General features: G+C 31.6%; 3 protein-coding genes across 4 annotated transcripts in view; 1 reads left to right on the forward strand and 2 right to left on the reverse strand.

The window, feature by feature from the left end:
• LOC101220197 (ABC transporter C family member 2) overlaps nt 1–1,616 on the reverse strand; it is a 43,725-nt gene extending 42,109 nt beyond the window's left edge. The window contains exons 1-3 of one of the 2 annotated variants that reach the window (XM_011658224.2): nt 1,231–1,616; nt 561–947; nt 113–291 (exon numbers count right to left, since the gene is read on the reverse strand). In XM_011658224.2, the coding sequence (XP_011656526.1) occupies nt 113–291; nt 561–893 (512 nt within the window). In that variant the 5' untranslated portion in view covers nt 894–947; nt 1,231–1,616. Of the gene's footprint in view, nt 1–112; nt 292–560; nt 948–1,168 lie in introns of both variants that reach the window. The other variant, XM_031887838.1, reaches the window with a different exon arrangement.
• A 10,424-nt stretch (nt 1,617–12,040) lies between these two features.
• Nucleotides 12,041–13,878, forward strand: LOC101206042 (transcription factor MYB62). The gene is made up of 3 exons (XM_004140930.3): nt 12,041–12,428; nt 12,553–12,682; nt 13,075–13,878. Exons 1-3 carry the CDS (start codon nt 12,254–12,256, stop codon nt 13,628–13,630), a joined length of 861 nt encoding a protein of 286 aa, XP_004140978.2. The 5' UTR covers nt 12,041–12,253; the 3' UTR covers nt 13,631–13,878.
• Nucleotides 13,879–19,060: 5,182 nt separating this feature from the next.
• On the reverse strand, nt 19,061–20,883 carry LOC101206283 (seed lectin). Its single transcript, XM_011658225.2, has one exon. It carries the CDS (start codon nt 20,854–20,856, stop codon nt 19,234–19,236), a length of 1,623 nt encoding a protein of 540 aa, XP_011656527.1. The 5' UTR covers nt 20,857–20,883; the 3' UTR covers nt 19,061–19,233.
• Nucleotides 20,884–25,623: the final 4,740 nt, after the last annotated feature.

Below are 25,623 nucleotides of genomic sequence, written 5' to 3' on the forward strand. Positions count from 1 at the left end.
TTCTAATGAAAAGGAAGGACAGCAGAACCAAAACAGAAAAATATCATCCAGATTCCATACATGATTTTAAGAATAAAACTAAACTTATAACTTTAACAAACATTAAGAATACCTCTTGTAGAAATCCTTCACCGAAAGAATTAGGTTGAGCATTACAATATCTGCTACTAATATATAAACAACTCCAAATCTGACGATCCATCGAAACTCATAAACATACACTTTGGTTTCTACAACAAGCATTAGAACCATTGAGCACCAAGCAAGAGTCTGAATAATCAGGGCAACCACCTGAAACAAAAGGACATAAGACTTAATACTAATGAACTCGGTTAAGAAAACTTAAGGACCTGTATTTAAAAGAAACTTTTGGTACAAAGTAAAGTAATATTAGAAAGTCAGAAACAACCGACCAAATAGACTTAAAATTATTCTTTTAACTAAATTGGGAAGTACAAGATCAAAACATATCTTTTATTACGCTTGCAATATGTGTGAGTAATTTGCAGTAAAGAAACAAAAGATCAACAATTATTCTAAGTAGTTTAAGGAAATTATACCTCGAATGGAGCAAGTGCAGTCTGCCCATCTAAATTCAATACTGAAATTCCCATGATCAATTTGAGTAAAGGCTCGAATGCACAGCAAGTAGCCAATAAACACAACACATAGTTGTATGTCCCTGACTTCAAACAGAACCTCTGTACTTTAAAATCCTTCTTGATCAACCATATTCTGTAGATGCACAGACCCAGTACAACTAGGTGAGAAATAACAACCACTAGAGAGTCAATGGCACATGGTGTGTAAGCGCCAAAAGCATTATCCACTGCGTTCCTCCACACACCACCAGCAACTGGACGACAATACCAAAAAAACGGCTTAAAAGCCATTCTTGCTCCACTTTTTACTTTCTTGCTGCGTAGTCAGCTTCAACAGAGACGAACCTAAACATGGGTAATCAATCAGCATGAACATTCTGAAACATCCCTTTGATTATCCAAAATCAATTTAACATTTTTAACTTCGCAATTTGCACAACTTAATTTTAACCTGAATGACGAAAAGCATGCTTCTCATTTTAAACATTACAAATTAACAATTTCAAAATCACCCAAAACATGGCGGAAATCCTGTAAGAGATAAAAAATACAAAAAGTCCACTCACCTTAAACGAAAAATTAAAATTCATTTCTTGAGACACCAAAACAAGCAAAAAATTTCAATCACCTCAAACGAAGAACTAAAATTCCTCGCCGTAGTTCTAACGAGCAGGTAAACGAGCTTCTTAATCGTTTTCTGGGCCTAAGATCGGAAACAATTTTCGAAACAGGAACACTAACACTCTGTCTTCTTATGAGAACGCGTTTTTGGTGATTTTAGCTGGATTCTAACTCTAGGAACTTGAAACACAATGGTTCGATTTAGGAGTCTGGGTCACATTCTAAAAAATAATCTTAGGGTCCGAAGCATTGGTCTCCATTTTCATGTTCCTCAAGCTTCCCCCTAATCGGCTCCTCTTCTCCTCCCCCAAAATGAGGATAGTGTGTATTTGGCGGGCAACAGAGGTCTTCGTCAACGGCTGAGGTTAAACCGGAATTGCCAAGAAATCACCAAAGGAAACAAAACAAAATTATCCTTTTGGTTCTCTTAAGTTTCGGATTAGTGGTTATTTGGTACTAAAGTTTCAAAAAGTGTAAAATAATTCTAAATTATCCCTTCACCATTTTATCTTTAGTTAACTAATCAAAAATTGCATGAGCACACAAATTTTATTTTAAGCTGTAATAATATATTGTTTAATTTTATAGACATTTTTTAAAAATAGTAAAATAAATTAAAATATTTATAAGTTGGAGCAAAATTACAGATTCTATAGATGATACCCACCGATAAACTTCTATCACTGTCAAGTATGTTAGTGGCTATCAAAGTCTATTATTATGCTACATTTTCTTTTACATTTCTCCTTAATTTATTAGGTAACTTTTTATATTTCTTTTCTTTTCTTGTCTTTTTTATTTACTTTTTTATGTTTCCTTTCACTCTCCCTTTGCTCCCCTTTCTCCTTCGTTGCAGCATTCTTTCTCTTTTCTTTCTTAATTTGGTTGTATCTTACCCTCGGATAACCCTGCAGACTTCAACTATTTCTCCAACCCAAATGTCCTAGTTTGAAGCTTTTCCTTTTCTTTTTTTTTTTGAAACTTTCAACAAACTTGACTTTTAGCCCACAATTTTTAATTAATTTGCCCTCTAACAAAAAAGATGTTGGATATGATTAACGCACGCAAGGAAGAGTTAGGAGACAAACTCCACATTGGCAAGATAACTTCCATAATTTGTGTCTCGATAGGTGAATAAGTGTGTGCATTAGGGCCGAGAGGTTGTCGCCCTTACACGTGAAGCACTATAACTCTTATAAGTAAAATCTTCTAGATATACCTTGTTTAGCTAGGCTTAGTCATTTGGATCCCAAAAGGAGACTAAGTGTGACGTTTAAAGACTCCAAGAGGAGCTCGCCTTATTCAAAAGCTAGTTAAGTAAGTCATATCGCATCAAGGCTTTCATACACTTGATTTGTCTGGTAGCACTAGAGACTCCTTCACCACCTTCTCTAATACAAGTTAGTTCATTCTTACATATCTATCTCACACCCACCTTCGTTAAATTATCTTTACAACATTTTCTAGTGTATATAAGTAGATATAGGTCATATTCACTATCACACCCCACCCCGAGCATCTGCTTGCTCGGCTTGAGATGTGGTGTGAAGTCAACCGACGTCGCTTTCTTTCTCTAAACAAAACCAATCGACCTTGACTACTGATCTTTTATAATGTTAAACATCTTAAGTAATTTAAAACTTACACAACGGAAAAAAAAATACAAGAACAAAACTAACATAACTTACTTTACAATAGATCAAAACAAGTTTAGGCTAAATGTCATTACATAGACTATCCTTTTAGAACCATACAGAAACTACAGCTAAGCTTAAACCCTTTAACAAAACCTATGTACACAAGAAGGTAAGCCTAAGTACTAAACCAACAACAATAAATTTATCTATAACTTCGCACAGCGCACTTGAAGACAACGGTCATGGTCTCAAATCACGACCTCTACCTGGAAAGTGAGAAAACATTTGAAAAGGGTGAACTAAATAGCCCAGTAAGCGATGGTTTTAATAAAACACATTTTAAAACAAATATACTTCAAACTTTTTCATAAAATTACATAAACATAACATCTTTATAAGGTCTTTAAATAATCTCTTTCAATCTATGTATACTTTATACCCAGGAAAAACTTAGTCAAGATAGCATAGCACTTTTGGTCTTACTATTATGCCAAAACTCTATCAAACTAGCAGAGCACCTTTGGTCATGCTATTTATAATAAAATTGGTCAAGATAGCATAGCACTTTTGGTTTTACGATCTTACTTGGACTCGGTGGTAGCGACTAAAGTGGTCAGTGTAGCCCTATACCCTTGACTGTCCACATTGACCGTTGAGAACTCAGTATATAAAGTACCATGATTTTTCTTTAAAACTGTTCCTTTTTAACTCATGATCTTTAAACAACTTCCTATTTTAGAACTGAACATGCTTGTAAACATAACTTTATAAATCAATAAGCTTTAGCATTAAATACATTACATACTTTGAAATGATCTCTAAATAACATACTTTAATACTTTCTAAAACATACTTATAGATTCCTAAAGGAAACTCAACAAGATGTGCTTAAACCATTTGATCAATAATCAAATTTAGAAATCAACTTCAAACTCATTTATTCTTAAATCATAAGCCGAAATATCTTTAATAAATTCATTTTTCACTCACAGATTATAGTTCAAACTCGTGGTTTGTAGACTTGCCCGATTTCTTCTTGTCCTAAAATAATGGAAAATAACTCCAAATAATTTCCTTTTATCCTAAAAACATCAAAACTTTACTTAAAATTTTCCAAAATATCAAAAACCACCCAAAAACACCCATTTGGCATGGCTGGCACACAAGGAGTGGGCGGCAAAGGCAGCACACATGCGCATGGCTTGCGCAGGCCAGCCGCGTGCTGAACTTGCAAGTGTGTTACCTGTGTACACCTCACGCATCTCGCCTGATCATCCTGCGCGTGCATGCTTGGCAGCGCTTGCCTTGCGTCTCGCACACGTCTTCTTCGCGTGCAGGGTTGGTCGCAGGTGCACCTTGCACGTGCTATACATCCAACACAAGCCAGAAATGCCTCAAAAACCTCTATGAGTCCAAAACACATGCCCATCTTGCCAAGTAACCTCTAACGCTCGACCAACAACCTTCAATGTCCAGAACTCATAATTGGGTCAGAACCTTACTTCCACTTTAGAGCTTAATAATGTAAAAAAAACATAAATCAAATAAAATACGTCCTTCTACAAAGTTGTTTCAAATTAAATTAACTTTCTTACCTCAAACTTTTAACTTCATATTCAAATGGATGAACTCTACAACCCTATGGAAGTCCACCTTGCTAAAAAACACTCGAATTCTGACCTTCCTTACTTGTTTCAACTCAAACTCATACTTTCCTTTCTCAAATTGGTTCGAAATCCTCAACTTCGAAAATAGATTTAATTTGTGATCTTTTGAGACTAACTTAAGTAAAAGCACACGAATGGATTGTGAGAAAAGTTCACCCGAAGTGACCTATTTATATTGAAGCCTGCATGAAACTTTATTGACACCTCATTCAGTCAAAATTTAGCTTAAGCATGCAAGGACACCTGGAATCCAATTGACCGACTTCACCTCTTCACTATCTTGCCTAATCAAAATGCCTAATATCCAAAGATGAGTCCAAAACGCCTAAGCTAACCTCTCATCACATACCTAACCTTCATTCCCTTCTCGCGTATCATGCTCATTGTCAAGTCCTAACGCCTAACTAACCTCTATAGACACTCTTCTTCGCCTAGCCAAGGTCATCTCACCAAGTCTCAATGCCTAGCTAACCTCTAATGGCCTTCTTCTCACCTAGCCCAACCACCAAACACATTTTAGAGGTTTTCTTCATCCTTCTTGGCCATACACAACAATCAACCAACTTGCCACCTAGCACACATCCTCGCCCAAATAACCTCTTGAGAGGTTATTTTTTCTTCATTTGGCCACCTACCATAGCCAAACGCCTAGAACATGGAGTTAGCCAAATTCTTTTCTTAAACTTTTCTTCAACTTTTAAATCATTTCTTCATAGCTTTCCTTCTTTCAACTTATTAAGAAACATTTACAAAACCACTACTCAAGCTCACTTCCTTATATTAACATCACTTAAAAGCAAACCCTTTCAAGCTCTTAAAAAAATCTAAGTTCCTCAGGGTTTGGGGTTTACACTCACACCCTTCCATGTTGTATAGTTATTCTTTTATATCACTTCATTGATAAGTAGACTTTAGAACTAAGCTTTGATATCAATTCCCTATGTTCAATCCTAGATTATCCAGGAAAACCTATTGTTTTGCTTACACTTGGGCAAGCAATAGAAAAACTTGTACACAACGAGGACTTAGTAGTACATGATAAAAAGATCTTTACCGAGCATTTTGTATGCAATGATCTTGATCAATGACGTATCATGTAGAATGAGACACCAACATAGGCAACAACACTATTTCCAAGTTTTTAATCTTTGTTGCTCAAAAGTAGATATGCATGTACAACATTGCATTTTACCTTCTTCCTAAGCTTGTGGAGTTAACCAACTGTTGAGGGGGATTGACTCCAAAGCATTTAAAGCATTTACACAAGCAAGTAGCAACAACATTGCACCAAAATCTAAAACATGAACCTTTTTGTTTTAAATCTTAGTAGATCTCTGGACAACATTACACCTAAATCTACACACATGAACCTTTCTATTTTAGATCTTGGTGAATCTCGGGATAACCTTACTTAAAAATGGTTGAAACACCTCAAACTTAAACTCAAACCATCAAATAACCATAAAGGATAAAATGAAACTATATGATCTAGAAGCAAAATCAAATATGCAATTTTTTCTTTTGTAAAAAAACCTAGTTTGATCTAATTTTATAACAAGAAAGTTAAGAAGGGAAAAGTGAGAGTCAAGAGAAAATAACACAAAGCACTTGGTAACCCAATTCAGTGAAATTCACCTACGTCTGAGGGATTCCCCCAATTAAGAAGATATGTGTTCACTAGAGTATATATGGATTACAAGTATGCAACTTATCTTTTAGTAGACTATCTTGAGATAAACCAAGATTATGATAGACAATCACTTAGACTCCACCTAAGTTGTTGATGCTTGCATTGGTTGTCCTTGCAAAAATCAGGCTTTCTCTAAATTGTTTAATTATATTTTGATTAGAGTCTCCCTAAACACTATATTCTCACTTCTCAAGCAATATTGAACAACATGTCAACAACAAAATGGTGTTCATGAAACATAACGAAAAAATTTCTTCAGAGTATAGATAAACTTTGTTCATGAACATCAAATGTATACAGCCACACAAGAGTTTTAGGACAGAACAGTTTTGTGAAATATTTCCCTTTTTCCTCATATTCATGTAATGACCAATAGTCAATATATATATACATTTGAAAATCCCTATAATTTGGGGTAACTTCTTTATTTCTTCACCCGATACCGTCTTCTCTAATACACACAAACTTACTAGGTTAACATACTCTTTTTCTTTGTAATACAAGAGAGAAAAACTTACGATAAAAATGTAGATCACACAAGTAAGGAAATAAATCATTCGACCATAAAAGTACTCCCAAAACATAGCAAGTAATACAAAAGGAAAGAAATAAACATTGTAACCGATCAAAAGAAGATTATGACAAGCAAACACCAAAACTAACATGATGAGAAATAAACATAAACACTCCTTCAAGTTTTAAGTCAAATTGAGATGGATCTACGTACGAAGCCAAGAAGAAAGAAGAAAACAAAGTGGATCACAGCTTAAAAGATGTATTCTTTTTTCCTTCTATCATTGGAAATTTAGATGATGGATGACATGTGGAATTGAAAATTTCAGCTTTATTATGACGCATAGTACTTGAATGTGAGACAATGATAATGACCAAATTCCACAAAATCATACTTATGATTTTGAATCTTCCAAAATAAAGGAGAATTAAATTCCTATTTAACTTTCTTACCATTCACGACAATATTCATCCATTACAAAAATCAAATGAAGATTGAAAGTTATATCCCTATGTACGTAAGTCTATATTATTCCTTGCATCAAAGGTCTTACGTTTGCTTGTCAAGAAATGAGAATTATTTTCTTTTAATTTCTATTATTCCTGTTTACACAAGCCAAACAAATGCAATTTTAATTCTTAAACTTTAACCACCTTACATAAAATGCAACTTCATATTTTATCATAATTTTAGTTTGGTTGCTATAGTCTTAAAAATTCTATGTTCCTATAACTTTAACATAATTTGGTTCTCCATATTTAGTCAACATTTTTAACTCACAAATCTCTTCCATCACTTTTTATTTAATCATTCACTAACACTTTTTTAGTTCTTTTTAAAACAATTTTACCAAGATATATATTTTTCTTTCAGTTCAACTTTTTTTTCTAATCAGATTCATACCTCAATTTTTTATGTTATTTTATAAAAACGTTTATTCTATATAGTAGTCTATCACGGTCTTCTTGTAAAGAAACGATGATATTTTATAATTTTTGTAAATATTTGTTTGGATGTTGCTTTAGTTGAGAAAAATTCAGAATATTTAATCACTTTCTTTCATCACTTTTATCTTAAAATACTGATAACAAAAATAAAATAAAAGAAGAAAAAAGGACAACACCATCTTTATTTTGTGTGGAAGTGTCCCCCACCCAAAAGCATGCTTGCTTCCTACATTTGTTAACATAAACTTTCTTCTGGTTCACATAATCTCACTTCCAATTATTGCACCAACTTATTCATCAATTGGATAAGCTTTTACAAAACAAAACAAAACAATACATATATCTCTTTCTCTCTTCTATATATAGAGAGATATACACATTATGTGATTAAGACTGAATAAACAAGCAAATTATTGAGTTGGGTTTTGTTGTTCCTTTCAATCAGTTGCTACCTATATAATGGGTTTTACTTTCTGTTGGCTTTAGAAAAGTGTAAAGTTTTATAATAATAATAGGTTTGTGGTTTCTTTTGAGTGAGTTTTTGATGAAATTAAAGAAGAAAGAGTGATATTCATATTCATATTCATAATTTGATTCTCATTCTCTCACTTTAAGTCTATCAATCAAATTATTAAAGAGTATCCCTTCTCTATATATATATCTTTTATTTATACTTATGCCCTATTTATATACCCCTTCTCCTTTTTCTTTCGTCCCCCACACCCTCTCATTTTTTTTTTCTTTTGAATTATATTCTCTTTGTTCAAATATTATTATGTCATGGACTTGTTCGAAAGTACTGCTTATGCTATGAGCACCATTGTCAAAATGAAGTGGTTCTCTTAAAAGTTTCTCTCTTAGTCATAGCAAAAAATTATTATGAATCTGAGAAGGCATTCTTAATTACTCAAAAACATTTATCCTCTTTTAATTCTCAAAATTTCTCCTAATTGTAATCTTAAATTTTTCATCCTAATATACTTAAATATCTAAAAGATATCAATTATCATCTAATTATTCAATCCTCTCATGTCTCATTAATAATTTAATATTTTTTATAGATGCTATTGATTCATGAATTTAGTGTACACACAAAGTTTTCAACCTGCTCCCCATAATCTCTTTTGGTTCTCAATTTGTTGTTAGATTCATCGGTTCTACCAATAACTATTTTGATTTCAAAACTAATTGACAGTGAGTTGATTAATGGAGAGTCCTCATGTGAAGTTATGAGTACGATGCCTAGTTATGTTAACCTAAGCGACTCGCTCAACTAGTGAAGCCACATATCATCTAGATTGTATATACATTTATGAGAAAATATATGAATATCCATGAGGAGTGAATGGGACATATGATGAAAAACGAAAGAACTCCTAAAAAGTAGAAGAGCATTATATTTGCATATATAAAAGCAAATTTTTTTAGTCTTTTTAGTTCATTTTACCCTTTTGATTATAAGCATTTTTACTATTTTTTTATGACAGTTTTGTCATTCAACTTCAATGCATGAATAGTGGTCATCTTTCCTTTCCATTTCTCTAACCGTTTTAATATTTGATTGAAAAATATTTATTATCTTAATTAAATTCATAGGTAGTGGAAGAATTTTTATAGACACGATAATCAATTTAAGGAAGCCTTTTAAAATTCTCTAACTCACACTTTCTACCAATTTTTTCAATATATAAATGTATGATATCCTCTTGCTTGAGGCAACAAATCATTGTCAAGTGGAGAGGGAAGTGCAAAGAGACAAGAAAGATGAAAAGATCATGATAAACAGTGAATGTAGAAAATCACGTCATCAATTAGGAAGAAAGGAAAATGCAAGGAGACAAAATTTATTTATTCGGTGTTGGAGATCTATACAAATATTTTCTTTCATCTTTGTAAATATTCTTTTATTTTCTATTTGTTTGAAACTATTTTTCTTTTTGTTATTTTTTAAGTTATATAGAATGAAAATTTTTCTTCCATATTATTTTCTATTATATTTTTCTAGCCAAAATGAGAAAGTAAAATGACATAAAAACTTTTTTTCTATATGTCTTTTATCTTAAGTTAATATATCTCTTTGTTATACCTTTATAGATCAACACTCTAAAATATCTAACATTATATTTTTTTTGGAGAATGTGTTTTTAAATTTTAAATTTAGTTTTATTTTAGATGATAAAAATTTTGTATTTAGATATAAGCACAAAACCAAATGAGTTGAAACTGAAATATGGTGAAACTAAATTCAGATCAATGATTTTAGATACATGTTTATGAATTTTTAGTTTAAAAATATTTTGATCTTTATATTTCGTACCTACTATGGACGACTTATCAATATTTGTTACAAACATTCCAAGTCTAAAATAGTAAGAGACAATAAATTAACTATTTAATCTCATAAAAACTTAACATTTTATATATACCGATATTTTCTACATCAATTCTTGAACCGTCATTGCTATCATGTTTCTATATATTACTTAACTCTTTTTTTTTTCTTTACTTCTACTTCTTTCAATAATCTTCAATAATATAATTTAAAAATATTCTATAATTTAGTGATATAATATTAATTTTTAAAAGAGATAAATTAAATATTATCACATTCATAACTAAACTTGAAATAAAGAGACTAACTAAAAAAATAAAAGTTTGTATCCATTATTTTAAAAAAAAATATTTTGAAACATTATCATTAATTAATTAACAATGAAATATTAATTCTAAATAGAAGTAAAAAAACTAAGAGAAGTAACTTTAAATTAGGTAAAAAAAATTATAAAAATATGAAAATATAATTATTAGTGAGATACTACTATAACTTATATTATAATTTTATATTTTAAAAGACAACATGTATCCACGTGCAACGTACGTGAAAAAAAAAATAGTTTCATTACAAAGAAAAAGATTACGTTAAATTATAAATTTTGAACAAAAGCTTTCGATTTTTAATAGATTATTCAATTTTATGTCCTACAAATGATTGACTCATTCAACATTTTACAAAATTAATTCACATAATTGTTGTACACAAAGTTAAAAGGTTAGTTTCCATATATATAACAAACTGATAAAATATTTATTTTCGGTGTAACAAAATGAAAAAGTCCATGAAGCTGGATATTTTTTAAAGTATTTCAGGTTTACCATTCCTTTTCATCATCTTTCTTTCTCTTCCTCTTCTACGATTTTCTTTTCTTTTCATCGTCTTTTTCTCTTCTTCTTATACAAATTTTCAAAGGTGAAACTGGTATGTTGGGTGCGATGATATCTATCATTTCCTGTATCGAAAATAGAATAAACATGCAAAGACTAACAAGTGACATTAATATCCATAAACGATGAGCAAGTAGTGTAAACAACGGGAGAGTTAGGAGGTTGTATATTGTGAATGGAGGCAGAATTTAAGATTGTACGATGTGTGGAATGTTTAGTAAGATGAGTAGTAAGGTTGGATTAGAAGTGGGTTAAGGTTGGAATGGAGGAGGAGTTGTGGAGTTGTCATAGGGAAATATTGCTTCATGAAAAACAATGGTTTGTTTCGTTAATGGATTATAAAAAAAAATATAACCTTTAAAATTGTGAGGATAACATAAAACTATGTGTTGTGTAGTTTTTGGTTCAAATTTATGTTTGGTGTAGGGCTTGAGAAGGGGACAACATACACACCCAAAAACTTTTAAATTATGTAAAATCAAGAGTGTAACCAAAATCCATTTCAAACGGTGAAATTATTTTATGTGAGAAATAGGGCATTCGACTAATAAGATAAATTGCAGTAGAGAAAGCGTTTTTTGACTTTGGATGCTCGTTTTTTTTTTTATTATATATAATTCACTAGAAAATACTACAAAAAGATTAAAGTTACTAAAAATGACTCTAAATGAGAGGCAATAACACAATTTTAGCAATATTATAAATTTAAAAAATCACTAAAAACATGCAAAATTATTGACACATAAAACCACAAAAATTAAAGAAGGCATAAAATATTTGCTTACAAACGCAGAGGAAAACCAAAATTTTCTTTTAACAAATTCGGATCAGTTTCAAAACCTAAAGTTTCAATTGAAATTTCGAGATTTGGACCCAAAAATTACACCATGATTACACCATGCATGCTGCGTAATAATCCCTAAAAGGGATGAAATTCTAATTAAATAAAAAAGAAATGTCACTGCATTTTAAAAATCTCATTAACCTATCGAGGCAAAGTGGACTTGGAGAAGTCTTTCTTTGGAGTTTAAAGAGAGAAGAAAGAAAGTCTTCTTTTTTTTAAAATTCAAATTGTTGAAGTATTAAAATCTATTGGATTATAAATTTGATTGGTTTTGTCCGATTTCATAAGAAAATTCCACTCAAGTTAAGCAAAAAAAGGAAGAAACATGTGAAGAAATTCTTCTATAATAGGGACCAAAGTATTAGCCTAGCTTCATAGATCAAACTTCTTGGCCTGCCTCTCTTCTCCGTCTCTATAAATTTTTTGATTCCTCAAAATCTCTCTCACACCCAAAACCATTAAATTTGAAATCGCTCTTTCTCTGTTTCTCTCTGTTTCTTTTGTCTGTGATGGAAAGTGTTAGAAAAAGTATAATTAGAAACTGCAATAACAATAATAATCATAATGCATCAGCAGAAAATGAGGTAAGAAGAGGCCCCTGGACCATTGATGAAGACACACTCCTCACTCACTACATTGCTTGTCATGGTGAAGGTCATTGGAACAATTTAGCCAAATATGCAGGTCTCTTTCTGCAATCAAACAAAATTCTATTTCCACCTCTATACTTTTCATTTATTGAACATTCTTCCCCTTTCTAGTTTTTTTTTTATTTTTCTTCTCCTTCTTCTTCTTCTTCTTCCTCTAGGCCTCAAGAGAACAGGAAAAAGCTGCAGATTGAGATGGCTAAACTACTTAAAACCAGACATCAAGCGTGGGAATTTCACCCCTCAAGAACAGCTCCTCATCCTTGAACTCCATTCCAAGTGGGGCAACCGGTAAGAACGTAGTTGAAAATACGAATCTAGAAAATTAAATTTACCGTAACGCTCCTGTCAACATTTTCTCAGTTAAATTATATTTTTGAACCAACATTGATAATCATTTGTTCCACGAAACAGAATAAGATTTTGTGTTCTCTCTTGTATTTTATTTTCTCTTACAAAAGGTAAATGGTGTTTTGACTTAACGTCTTCGTATCTGTACTTCATAACCATATTTTCTCTTTCGTTCTTAATATTGATATTTATTTGTTAAACAAGATGAATTTTCAAGTTTCTTTTTCATTCTCTATCTTAATCCTGATTTAGGTTTCATTTTAACTCTTGTAACGTCATTTGAAGCAAAATTTAAAATGTTTTATTCGTTTGTTTCTGTTGTCAATCCTTAGATGGTCAAAGATTGCACAACAACTACCAGGAAGAACAGACAACGAGATAAAGAATTATTGGAGAACAAGGGTAGAGAAACAAGCAAAACAGCTAAACATAGAATCAAACAGCAAGAAATTCTTGGAGACAGTTCGTGATTTGTGGATTCCAAGGTTGCTTCAAAAAATGGACCAAAAATCATCATCACCAAACTCCTCAAACTATAGCCCTCCTCCATCTTTAGAAGAAACTTTTTATCAAAACTCATGTGGTTCATCCTCATCAGAAGCCACCATTGAAGCCAAACAGACCTCAATTCAGAGCTGTGGAGGTTATTATCAATGGCCAGAATCATCTGAAAGGGCTTCAGAAGAGTTTGGGAATAATTCTGATGTGCAGCCACTGAATAATAACAATAATGGTGAGTTCCTTCACGTGGACCAATTACAAATACAATTACAACACCCATTTTCTTTGTTGGGTGCTACCTGTGGAGGTGCAGAGTTTGATGGCCAAATGGCTGCATCTGATTGGGTGTTGCAAGATGATAAGTCGGAGAGCTTGTGGAATTTCTAAAAGAGTAAATTAAGACTACAATTCAAGATGCACCCAAATAATTAGGTCGTAGAAATCTTTTTTCAAGTTGTAAGGACGTTCATGTTTTGGACGGAGTTAATTATTTTTATTAACTTCTGATTAGTTAGCGGATTGTTTAAAAACTCAAATTTGTGCTAAAATTTGAAACTTAATTATTATATATGATATGTTATGTAAAATGTATACTGTTTCTTTAGTTCTAATCACATTCTTGACGATTTCTAGCACAATTGTTTGTACATTGAGTTACTCACTTTTAGATATGTTCAAAACTATCAAGATCTTTGTAACAATGTAGAGTGAATATAACCATGGTCAATAAATTTGAGAATAAACTTCAAACTTTCACACCAACACTTATATGGCACTAAAACTAACTTTTGTGACAAAAGAAATATGATTAAGTTAGTTACCAATATAGCAATTGTTTTTAAAATATTAGTGTTACATTACAAAAGAATTTTTAGAGATAGCACCAAATACATCTGGCTCTTGAAGCTATCAATTAAAGAGTCTTTCATTTGATCATGTCTATCAACCATGTAAACAATATAGAGTCTACTTAACTTTTTTGAAATTTTATATATATATTTTTAAAATATTGTTACTCATTTAATTAATAGTTTTAAAATAGAAGAATTTTTAAAAATAACAAATTTTACAAAATATTTACAACATATAGTAAATTCTACCACTGATAGTTATTGATATGCTATAGTGATAAAAAACTCTCATGGATAGAATCCAAAATTTTGTTATACCTTATAAATATTTTAATTTATTTTGCTGTTTTTAAAAATACCTCTTTTAAAATTACTACAAATGTGTAGATTATTACACGTCTCATGAAAAAAGGAAAATTTTTAAAAATAGCAAATTTTACAAAATATTTACAACTTATAGCAAATTCTAGCACTCATAGTCATTGATATGTTATTAGTAATAAAAAACTATAAATGATAGAATCCAAAATTTTGCTATAACTTGTATATATTTTAATTTATTTTGCTATTTTTTAAAATGTCAAAAAAAATAATTTACCATTTTCTATAACTTAATTGTTTAGGTAAATTATTATTATTATTATTTAATTATAAACGTAGAGTTGAGTACACATTGATGTAAAAGAATAAGAGGATGAAAGTCTACGAAGAGACTATGCACAATGATGAGGACAATATATAGTGCATATTTTCTAAGTCTCCGGTGCTTTTGTATCTTCCACAAATTACATGAAATTAATTAAAGACTTGAGAAAAGTTGTAGTCAAGTTCATTCAATTATCCAAAATAAGAAGACTGGAGAAAGAGAGGATGGATAGTCTCACCCTATGCTTTAAAGTTCTCTATTCTATCATTTTGGTGGCCTTCCAAAAAAATGTATATTATTTGTATACTTATATAAAAATCAAAATTGAATAGAAAAATAAGATCTAACAACTGCATCAAGAAATTTAATTTGATAAATGAATTTTGTATATCTATGGACTTAAGTATTGCAACTATAATTTTTCTAATACAACTAATTCTTTGATGCTTTTCTCCTTAAGTAAGTTCTTCCCTTCAACATTCAAATATGTATTTGGAGCTTAAGCTTCTATGACCTCCGCAACTCTTCAACAACTTAATATATTTTTTATAAAATCTTGACCGGTCTAGACTTTTCAATTCAGTTATTCTACTATAGTTTTAGTCTCTTTTTGCGAGGTCTTTGCCTCGGACTTAAACTCTCTTAACTCGGTGGAAAATTTCAACTTTTAATACTTCAATTACATATAACACAATTCGACTTTAACTCTTAGGCAACAATTTCAAGGGATAATGATAAAACAGTGGAGTATATAACTACTTCTCTTTATTAACTTAACACTATTTTACAAGTTTTGATATTACAATTAATACTAGATTACAGCAACTGCTCTTCCACGTTCCCCTCAACATGGGGATGACTAGATTCAGCATATGACTCCTCATTCCCCATAGTTGCTCCTCTATTAGCGTTACTAGCTTCAGTGACAGGACGCTTTTGAGGTCTACCTCGTGACATGCTTCCTATAACGCAATGATATAACACATTTATTTAATAAATAGAACCATGTAACTTATTAAAGCATTACAAAACATGTAATTTCTCAAATGCATGACCCTTAGAATCCTTCAAACCTCTCGCTCATAACCCTTAGGTCTCCCAAAACCTAGCTCTGATACCAAATTTGTCACACCCCGTTCTAGAACTTTCCTCTAAACTAGATCGTGGTGTAAATCTACTTCTTAAAGCATTTTTTTTTTTAAATGTAAGATTTATAAAACACTTTTTTCTCTTTTTTTTTTTTAAAAAAAATAAATCTATAGAAATTTCAACAACACCTCCCCTAAAATATGGGGTAGCCACACCTGAAAAAGATGATGTTTCCACTTCTATAAAATTATAAACAGACTTCAGGTACTACATACAACTAGTGTATCTCACCACACACATCCAGACAGTTTCCAGTAGAGTTAAAATTCAAAATAGGTATTACATACGAAAGATTACAAACTAAGAGGGACCTTCCAAAACACGAGTTCATAGCGTCTCTCCAAATAAGACTAACCACACCATCATGCATTACAAAAAATTAAGCTATATACATACAAAAATGAAGATATATACTAGAACAAATGGGGTTTCAAGCAATGCTTGGTCCTGGATCGCTACCTAGAGAGGGAGAGAAAACATTGAAAACGTAAGTAGAAAACTTAGTGAGTGGCAATTAGATGTAAAAACTCGTAAAACAAGCTCAACAAGATGTGTAAATATGCATTGATAAATATTTATTAACTAAATGATATCATCACATAATCCAACAAGCCAACCAACAAACATGTAGTCAATCCGATCATGGTAAGGCGTCTAAATATATGGTCAAGAGTAGCTCATGCATGATCAAAGAATCATGCGACCACAACTAGCTCATATATATTTAGTACCCGTCATGATAGTAACATCCATCCAATCCGACCATGACAGCATACTAAATATATGGTCAGAAATAGCTCACACGTGTTCCATGTCCACAAGGAAACACGCGGACAAACCGAACTCACGCATACTTAACACCTACCACAGTATCCACCTTCATCTCCCCTCCTATGTGCACATAGAGTCACCCACCATGGGTTAAACTAGGCCCGAAGTCGTACCACATTCCTCTATTCACATCTTCACCTAGGCTTAGGTACTCAAATCTCCAGTCATCGTCACTTTCAACCCCATAATTTCTTGACGACCATAGGTGGTGCTACAGAAACACATTCGCATAGCCTATGGGTAAATCACCATCATGCATAAATCACATATTCTATTCTTAAAAGCCAAAGATGGTCAGAAAAATCATTTTCGTGAATTAGTTCTAAACATACATATTTATGAAGCCAGCGTACAATTTGCAAAATTTATTACTTCAATTCGTATGCTCGAGTTTATTGGTGTCTATGTTCATGGTTTTTATATATGGAAGAAAGAGAATGGGAAGAGAGTTTGTTTTAAAAAAGTTTAACCGAAAACGAGTGTGTGAGAAGGGGGAAATGGAAAATGGGATGGGAACTAAAAATGGAAGGGTGAGACAAGAGAGACTGAGCTAAGCTAACATGATAAAATAAAGACAAAAGTAAATTGTGCAAAGTGAAAAAACAAGGGGTTGATCCATGTAATATGTAATCATGTTAAGAATACTCCTTACCTTTGGGTCAATCAAATTACATGATTGAGTGTAATAAAGAATGGTGGGTTACACAATTATTAATTGAGATAACGATAGGAATAGCAAATTTAAAGATAGCATATGAATATAGCAAAAAAACACCCAGAATAAGATTTTTAGCAAATGAAAGACGCGCGCATTTAGGGTATCGCTATCAAAAGAAGATTCTTCATAAGGTAAGCACTTTGTTTTTCGTGCCCCTAAAAGAAAAGGATGGAAGTGAAAGTCTTGCAGTTCATCTTGTGGATGAGAAGCACTTGGATGATCTTGTAATTATCATTGTTGTGGTATTTACACTGGTTTTGATGAAAGACTGTAATTATGCACTTGTAAATTGTTCAAACTTGATTGAAAATGTACGAATATTACAAATTGTATTATAGCGTGTATATATTAAAGTGTCGACCATTTTTTTCTATATGGGTGTTATGTATTATAACACTATTGTCATTTAAATGGTTCGTGTCATGGCGGAGCGACATGGAGAACAGGGAAAACGGTAGTAATTGAGGAATTTGCAACCGAAAATAAATGTCATAATATATGAATTCGTTACACTCTATAATTGTCGCCAATATTAAAACAATGACATTTTTGTTATAAAAAAATGGTCACGATTGTCATATATTTGACAGAAAAAAAATGTCGCAAAACAATGACATTTATTTTTTAAAAAAACTATCACGATTGACATATTCTTGACATTTAAAAAATGTCATAATAAACAAATTTGCGACATTTTTTTAACTTTTGTTAACACGCAAATGATGACAGTTACTTGTTGTCATAATATAAAATATGACAGTTATTTGTTGTCATAAAATAGTAATTAACGACATTTATTTTCTATCATAAAAAAACTTATTGCGACAGTTTTCGAAAACGGTGTCCTTCCATGACTCCTGATACTATAACTGAAATAATTGTCACAGATTTTATTCGTGACAGAAAATAACTATCGTCGTAGACCATTTTTGTTGTAGTGATTGTGTAAATATTTGCTACATTTTAAGGTTTTTATTTGTTAAGCAAATCAAATAAACTAACAGAATCAGAAGTATTAGCATTAATGAAAGTCAGAAAAGTATTCGCAGTAAAAAACATCAAGCCTCTAGAAAATGGTTGAGCATGTAATACAACTTTAACAAGCCTTTTTGAAATTAGTAAACTTGTTTTTTGTTGCCTTATGATGGCCAAAATCAACTGAGATGGCTAATGCAGTTGAAACCCCTTTTCTAAATCGTTGAAAATTTATTTTGTTTGAAAGAAGAAGAAGATGCTCTTTCGTTGATGCTCCTTTGAACGTTTGTTTCAAGGAACATTTGTTTGGAGTCATCGTTGATGCTCGTTAAACGTTTGAAGCGTTTGAAGAAGGTTTCAAATGATTTGAAGCATGTTGTACGTTTCATCGTGTGTTCAAAGCAGTGAGGGGCGCTGATGCAAAAATCTGAAGACAAATGTTTAGTCTTCGTCCACCCCTTTAAAAAGAAGGGTCCAGGTGACCGTCCTTAACTTTAGACAAAGGATGTAGTATGGGAAATATTGAAAATAGCTAAGTTATATGCATAGTTAGAACAACTAAACATTTAATCCCAAAATTCATATATAGTACGTCTACCCATCTTTGTCAAAATTACTACAGATTTTCATAACTTAACAAAGTATGGTTAAAAAAAGGAAAAAACCACGAAGGTTCATTATAACTTATGACTTTATGACATTGAACTTTCAAACTTATTACAATACCATCCACGCAAAATCCACACCTTTATTACTTATTAAATCACACGATCATGCATATCAGCTTCACTTAACATTATTTGTGGATAAAGCCATGAACTTAGTAGAATAATGTCCATTGTTGGTTAGCCAGGCCAGTTTTAGGATATAAAATAATTCTTTTGGCAGAAACCATGGAACCATAAACATCCACGACCTTCTTCGTTTCGGGGTTTAAGATTGTACCATTGGCCAAGAAATTCCAACGTTGGTTTGATGTTCCTTTACACTCATCGATGATAAGAAGTGCCCCTGAGCGGTTTGAAGAGGACGAAACACACAAATTACGCTTCCTATTTACTCTTATACTTCCATCACTATAAACTGCCCAGTATTGCTCTGCCTTGTTCTTCACACATTTCTCTAACCACATGTTTGTGTTGTTATTTGTTGCTTCTAAACACATCTCTTCCATTCCTATAATTGAACCTATAATTGGTTTAACATAATTTCCCACTCTCCATCCTTGGCTAGTAGTGAATTTGTTAACCTCCACTATTAATTGACTTCTGTTTGTGGATGGATCTGTTGTCAAGACAAGCCCAGAGCTTGGATTGCTGATTGTTCCATCTATTGCAACATTCCATCTAATATTGCCTTTTTCTTCAACTTCACTACAATTGTAAAGAACCACATATCTTGATGTTTCAAATGTCAAACACTTGTTGGAATATCGTATAGTCTTATCGCTTAGAAAAGTCCATTCTTGATTCAATTGATTTATGCATCGGTATAAAATGATAGGATTACCATTGTAATCAAGTATGCGCGATGAATCGACGCAAAATCCATTTTGCCCGCTAATCATTGCAGTTCGTGTTTGTACGTTGCATGAGTCGTCCACATCACTTGGCATCCTTATAAAATTTGTACTAACATTGCAATGATGTAGTTGAAAAGCAATGTTTGTGGTTATGATTACATAATATATGCTATCCACATCAATGAATTTATCGTTGGAATCGTAAAGCCTAATGGCTTCTCCGAATAGTCCTTGTAGTGATGGAGATGCTTGGATTTGCGAAGAAAGTTTGTCCCAATTGTCTTCTAAGCTAACAATTGCAAGGCCAGGTTTGAAGTTGTAACCATACTTTAAGCTTTGAATAACACTTTGCTCGATGAACTTGAATTTTGATCCTTCTAATACCATTTGAAGGATCACAAGAAATGATCCGGGAATATCAGCTCGACGGTAATGAAACAAGTTGGAGATGGCTGAATTTAAAGGCTCAAGTCCAAGGAGGGTTTGGAGTCTAGTAGTACCAGAGGCCTTCTCAATGGATTCATAGTCGCTATTGAAACCGAGAACAACTCTACAAGTCTCAGGGAAGACGACGTCCAAAGCTGCTTTTGGGGCATCAAGGAAAATATATGAGTTGTTATTTGAACGATATCCCACGACTCCGAGATTCACCCTGTCTATTGCCAGGGAAATGGTTTCATCATTTTGATTGCCGATGTTGATGTTCATGAAACGTTGAGTAGGAGGGAGTGAGCTTTCTAAGATGGGTATATCGTATAGTTTTAGAGTGTTTTCGGTGAGACGTTGTCGTATTACGTTGATGAAATTTTTGTAGCCATCAACCACTAAATCTGAGGATGACAAAGAGAGTTGGTTTCCATCAATGCTAGGAGTAGCAAGAGAAAGAAAGGCGATGATAATGTAAAACGTTAAAGATGTCATATTGTTTCACCTTGATATAGAAGGAAGGCAAGTTAAGGTGGGTTTTATAGAAGTTTTCATTTAAATGACTGAACGTGGTTCATCTTTTATGGTTTCTTAACCATGGTTTCAATTTTCCATAAAAAGGGGACTGTATCATTTTTCACCTTCCTTTCTTGTGATATGTTTCTTTCTTTCTTTTTCTTTTATGTACAATCCTGTTGAAGGGATTAGATAACCCCCCAACCTCAATTGAGAAAACGATATCAATTGCCACTTGGCTCACGCTTACCCAATAAGAAAAGTAATATCACTACGTGAATTGTGTATTAGAATAAATGGTTATTTGTTTGCATTTCTTTATGAATAGATGCATTATGATTGGATGCATCAATTCCTTGAAAATACAAATAACTAAATTATTATAAAGACACGACTTGTAAGTCTTGAAGTAAGAGAATATATTTTCTATAATCATTTGTCTTCCTCAAAAAGCATTTATCTCCATTATAAAAAATCCAAAACGTTCATGAGATCCACAAAGTTTCGTTCGTTCATCTTCTAAACGAGGTGCTACTCTTAGAAAAAATATGATCTATTATATCAACAATTACTTTCAAAACTCAAGCACCAAAGTGAGTAAATTTGTCTTAAACAGACAATGTGAGTTTTTTGAGTTTAGATCTATAATACATATATGATTTTTTTGTTTGTTGTGATGATAATATATTGATAATAATCTTAAGACAAATTTTGTGCATCTTCTTTTAATTTGGATCTAGTGTTTATCAATTAACATATTCAAATTTGATAGAGCTTTCATGATTACATTTCACAAATAATAATAATAATAATAATAAAACTATTTTCATACATTCTCGATAATGTTCTCATGCACTAACAAAAGCATTATTCTTAATTGGGATATTTTAAAAAATAGGTAATGAAACAATTTATTGTTTATTTATTTATTTATTTTACTATATTTTATAAATATTTTATTTTTATTTTACTATCCATCACAATTTCCAAATCTTATTCTCACAATTATTATTGTAAGTCATCCTTAATTTCCATTAATCTTATTCTCATCTCAATTCTTTCAATCCAAATAGCTCCTATAGATTTTTTATGGTTGTCTTTTTAATAACAATTTATATACAAGGTTAATCAATAATGTTAGGAAGAATGGTGATCTTTCAAAATTTTTACTTTGGAATTTCAATTTTGTTTTTTAAAAAGAAAGATATGAACATTTTCCATGGGTGTGATTCTTGGTCTTCATTCATGTAATTGGTAAGTGATAAGACAAACTTTTAACATCTACATGGGATATTAGAACCATATTCGATATAATACAAATAATATATCAATTCCTAAGATTCCATAACATTATTTTGTTTTGCCTTTTATGATAATTTCCCATTTTCTAAAGTCTTACTTCTGTTAGTCCATTAATTTATTAAAGTTTTATTTGGAGTTCAAATGAAGAACAAATTTTCTATTTTTTTTATTAGAACAACATTATAGTGAAAAATCTTTTAGGCTCTTGCATCATTAGCAAAAATAATTAACAAAATTAAGTCGATAGCCTATGAAATTTGAAAAGGGTCACTGGAAAAATAGCAAATTTAAAAGTTTACTTTGGATAAACGAATTTCTTTTATTTTAATTGTTAATAAGGAAAATTAAAAAAAAAAATGAAAGAAATATTGTTACGAAATTGCCTTAAATGCATTTAGTCTAGTAAAAAAATTCATCTTCCAAATACAATCATTCTCAAAACCCAAATACTCCTAAATAAATCACGCTTCCCAAACCAAATCAACTTTTTCTTTAATTTTTCAAGCAAAACACTAACCATCCATAATTCCCCGCCATCTTAAACTTTCCAAGACCATGGATTCCTCGCAAGACCAACAACTCATGACGCCGTTCACAAAACATCCACCATCAAAATATAGTACTCTACCTCAACTGTCTAGCATCGATTTTATGGTGCTCTTTGGCAGCACGTAAATGAACTTATCAATGTTGAAGATACACATTCACTTGACCAAAACTTGTAGCAATGCAAACAATCATTTACCATCATGAATTGGTTGTGATATCCATCCAATTTCTCCTCGACTAAAAAATACCAACATGCCTAATTTTTTTGTAATGTCAATAAAATATTTTAATAAAAAATTCAAATTATTTGTAGTGCCTCAAAAATAATAAAATTTTAAATTGAATTATCTTGGTTTAATTTAATTATGTTGGAATTATTGGGAGTTATTTGATATTTTTGTGGAGGATTATTTGATTTGGTGGAAGTTGGAATTAATTAAATATTTTTGGAAGAATATTTAATTAACTATTAAAATTTTCAATTTTAATGTTGCAAAAAATTTGATTTAAGTTGATTGATATTGGTTAATCAATTGGGTGGGATTGAAGGATTTTGATTAATTATATATAAATATATAAAATTAACCTTTTGAAAGAGAAAAATATAATTATATTAAGGATAATATATAATTATGTTTTGAGAAAGAGAAAAGTGATGTGTTGAAAGATAAGCAAAAAGATAATTGCTTGGGTCTTATCGAGGAGAGAGAAGAAGTTAGTTTGATTTACGTTTTGGAAAAGAAAAAGGAAAATGAAAAGATTTGAATAATAATAATAACAATAATAATAATAATTATTATTATTATTATTATAGGATGCCTTGAATTTTCGTGCCCTTCATCTTCTTCCTCATTCCTTCTTCCTCACCAAACCCTAGTCGCCGCCCACAACTTCTTCTCCATCACTATTGCTCTGGTTTGCTTCTCACTATCGTCCGTCATCATTTCGACGAAGTCCCGTGAGTTCTCTCGCTTCCATCAAACGTGTGTTTCGCAAGCCAATCTTGTCGGTTAATCTGACATCCGTTTGATTCAATGTTTATAAGCAAGTTACCTAAATATATTAATTAGTGCAAGATTAATTGAATTACTTGTGCAACATTAACTGAATTACTTGTATCTGCACGAAAATTCGTTCTTAGTCAATTCTTGGAAAGTAATTACATTCTTTTCTAGTGCATATATTAATTTCTGCAAAATTATGAATGATCTTATAATTTTGTTTCAAGAACAATTTAAGGGTTTAGTTAAAATTGCAAGAATTGAACTAATCCCTATGAAATTCATCTCTTTTCTTGAATTTGGATTCAAAATTCTTCCAAGATCAAGCAATTTGAACTTGTGAAAGATTTTGAATAAAAAATCCACTCTTAATTAAACATGATTCAAATTCCTTTACCATCATTGATTCAATGATAAGATTAGATCAACTTCTCTTCTTGGAATTCAATCTTCAATTTCTTTTATGGGGAATTGTATTGCAAATCAAATTTCTCCTTTTCATTCTCATTCTTAATGATTTCTCCCAAATTATTTTGTATGCTATTCTTTTCATTTTTAATAATCTCATTCATTTCAAGCTTACATTCAAGAAAGCATATATCATACGCTCTCTTGAGTTCTATACTCATACTTACATGATCCTACACTAAGAGCAAAGGGTAATCTACAAATATTTTTTTTGTCAAGGCATTGGTAAGCACCTTTCACAACCACTTTAATTTTTGAACACACCTATCATGATCTTACCTAAATTGCATAATTCTTTTTTTAAGTTTTGAAGTAACACTTTGCAACAAGAAGTTGAAGTAACACTTTGCAATAAGAAGTTGACGTTGGATGAATCAATCCGCGAAAAGGATTAAGAGATAAAAACTTTTATGTTTAAATATAACTTTTGTGATTAAGAAGGTAATTCGCGAGGAAGTTTTGAGAAAAAAAAAAGTTATTGCCTTAAAACCTTTGAAAGCTATGTTGAGTGGTTCAAGTTATTCATGGAATGAAGTTAGGCGAGAAGAAAGATCCGACGAAGGAAATGTCAAATCTGATTTGACAAGGGTTAACGTGTAAGATTAAAGATTTATGCAAAATTTACACGTGTAAAGTTTTAAGCAAGAGCTGGTGGTTTATTCTCTATCCAGTGTTAAGGACTTGAGAGTTTCTGTTGCAATCAATGCAAATGCAATACATCATTGAGTCAGGTCATTGTGTGAAATGCGCTCATTGTACCTCTCTATATCGCACGTTTCCCTTGTAGGCGATGGATCATAGGGTATGATTATAGCATATGAGGATGCTCACAATGTATCTCTTCATCGCTTGACTCTTAAATCTTCGTTGGGTACAATTTTTCCTACTGTTTGCCCAAGTGCAAGCAAAACAATAGGTTTACCTGTTTGATCCAAGGTTGAACACAGGTTGGAAGTAAATATACGACTAAAGTCTGTAATGCAATGTGAAGAGAAAGATAGAACAATGTATCTAACTTGTTTTAAGGGAAAGAATGTAGGAATGACCACACGATATCATATGTAAAAGCAGAAAGATAACATTGACGCGAGATAACTTACTAAAACACACATGTGATTAAGACATGCAACTCTCGAATGCATATATGCGACACATGACTGCTTTTCAGAGATCCATATGACCAAGTATGGCTAGGCGAGCTATGTCTAGAAGAAACACATGATGCATCTTCTAGTATTTCACATTTAAGGATGACTATCTCTTCGTGGACACATAAATATATCTGTAGTGAGATAAGTTCAGTTGTGAGTCTATAGTAGAGTGTATATACAATTAACAAATATTGATTAATGTGGTTAATGAGTTTAACCAATTAATCTCATATCGTTGTAGCTTTTGATTTGTAGGTCCATTAGGTCTTCTTTCT

Source organism: Cucumis sativus, chromosome 6, assembly GCF_000004075.3.
Source record: "Cucumis sativus cultivar 9930 chromosome 6, Cucumber_9930_V3, whole genome shotgun sequence".
NCBI classification, from domain to species: domain Eukaryota; kingdom Viridiplantae; phylum Streptophyta; class Magnoliopsida; order Cucurbitales; family Cucurbitaceae; genus Cucumis; species Cucumis sativus.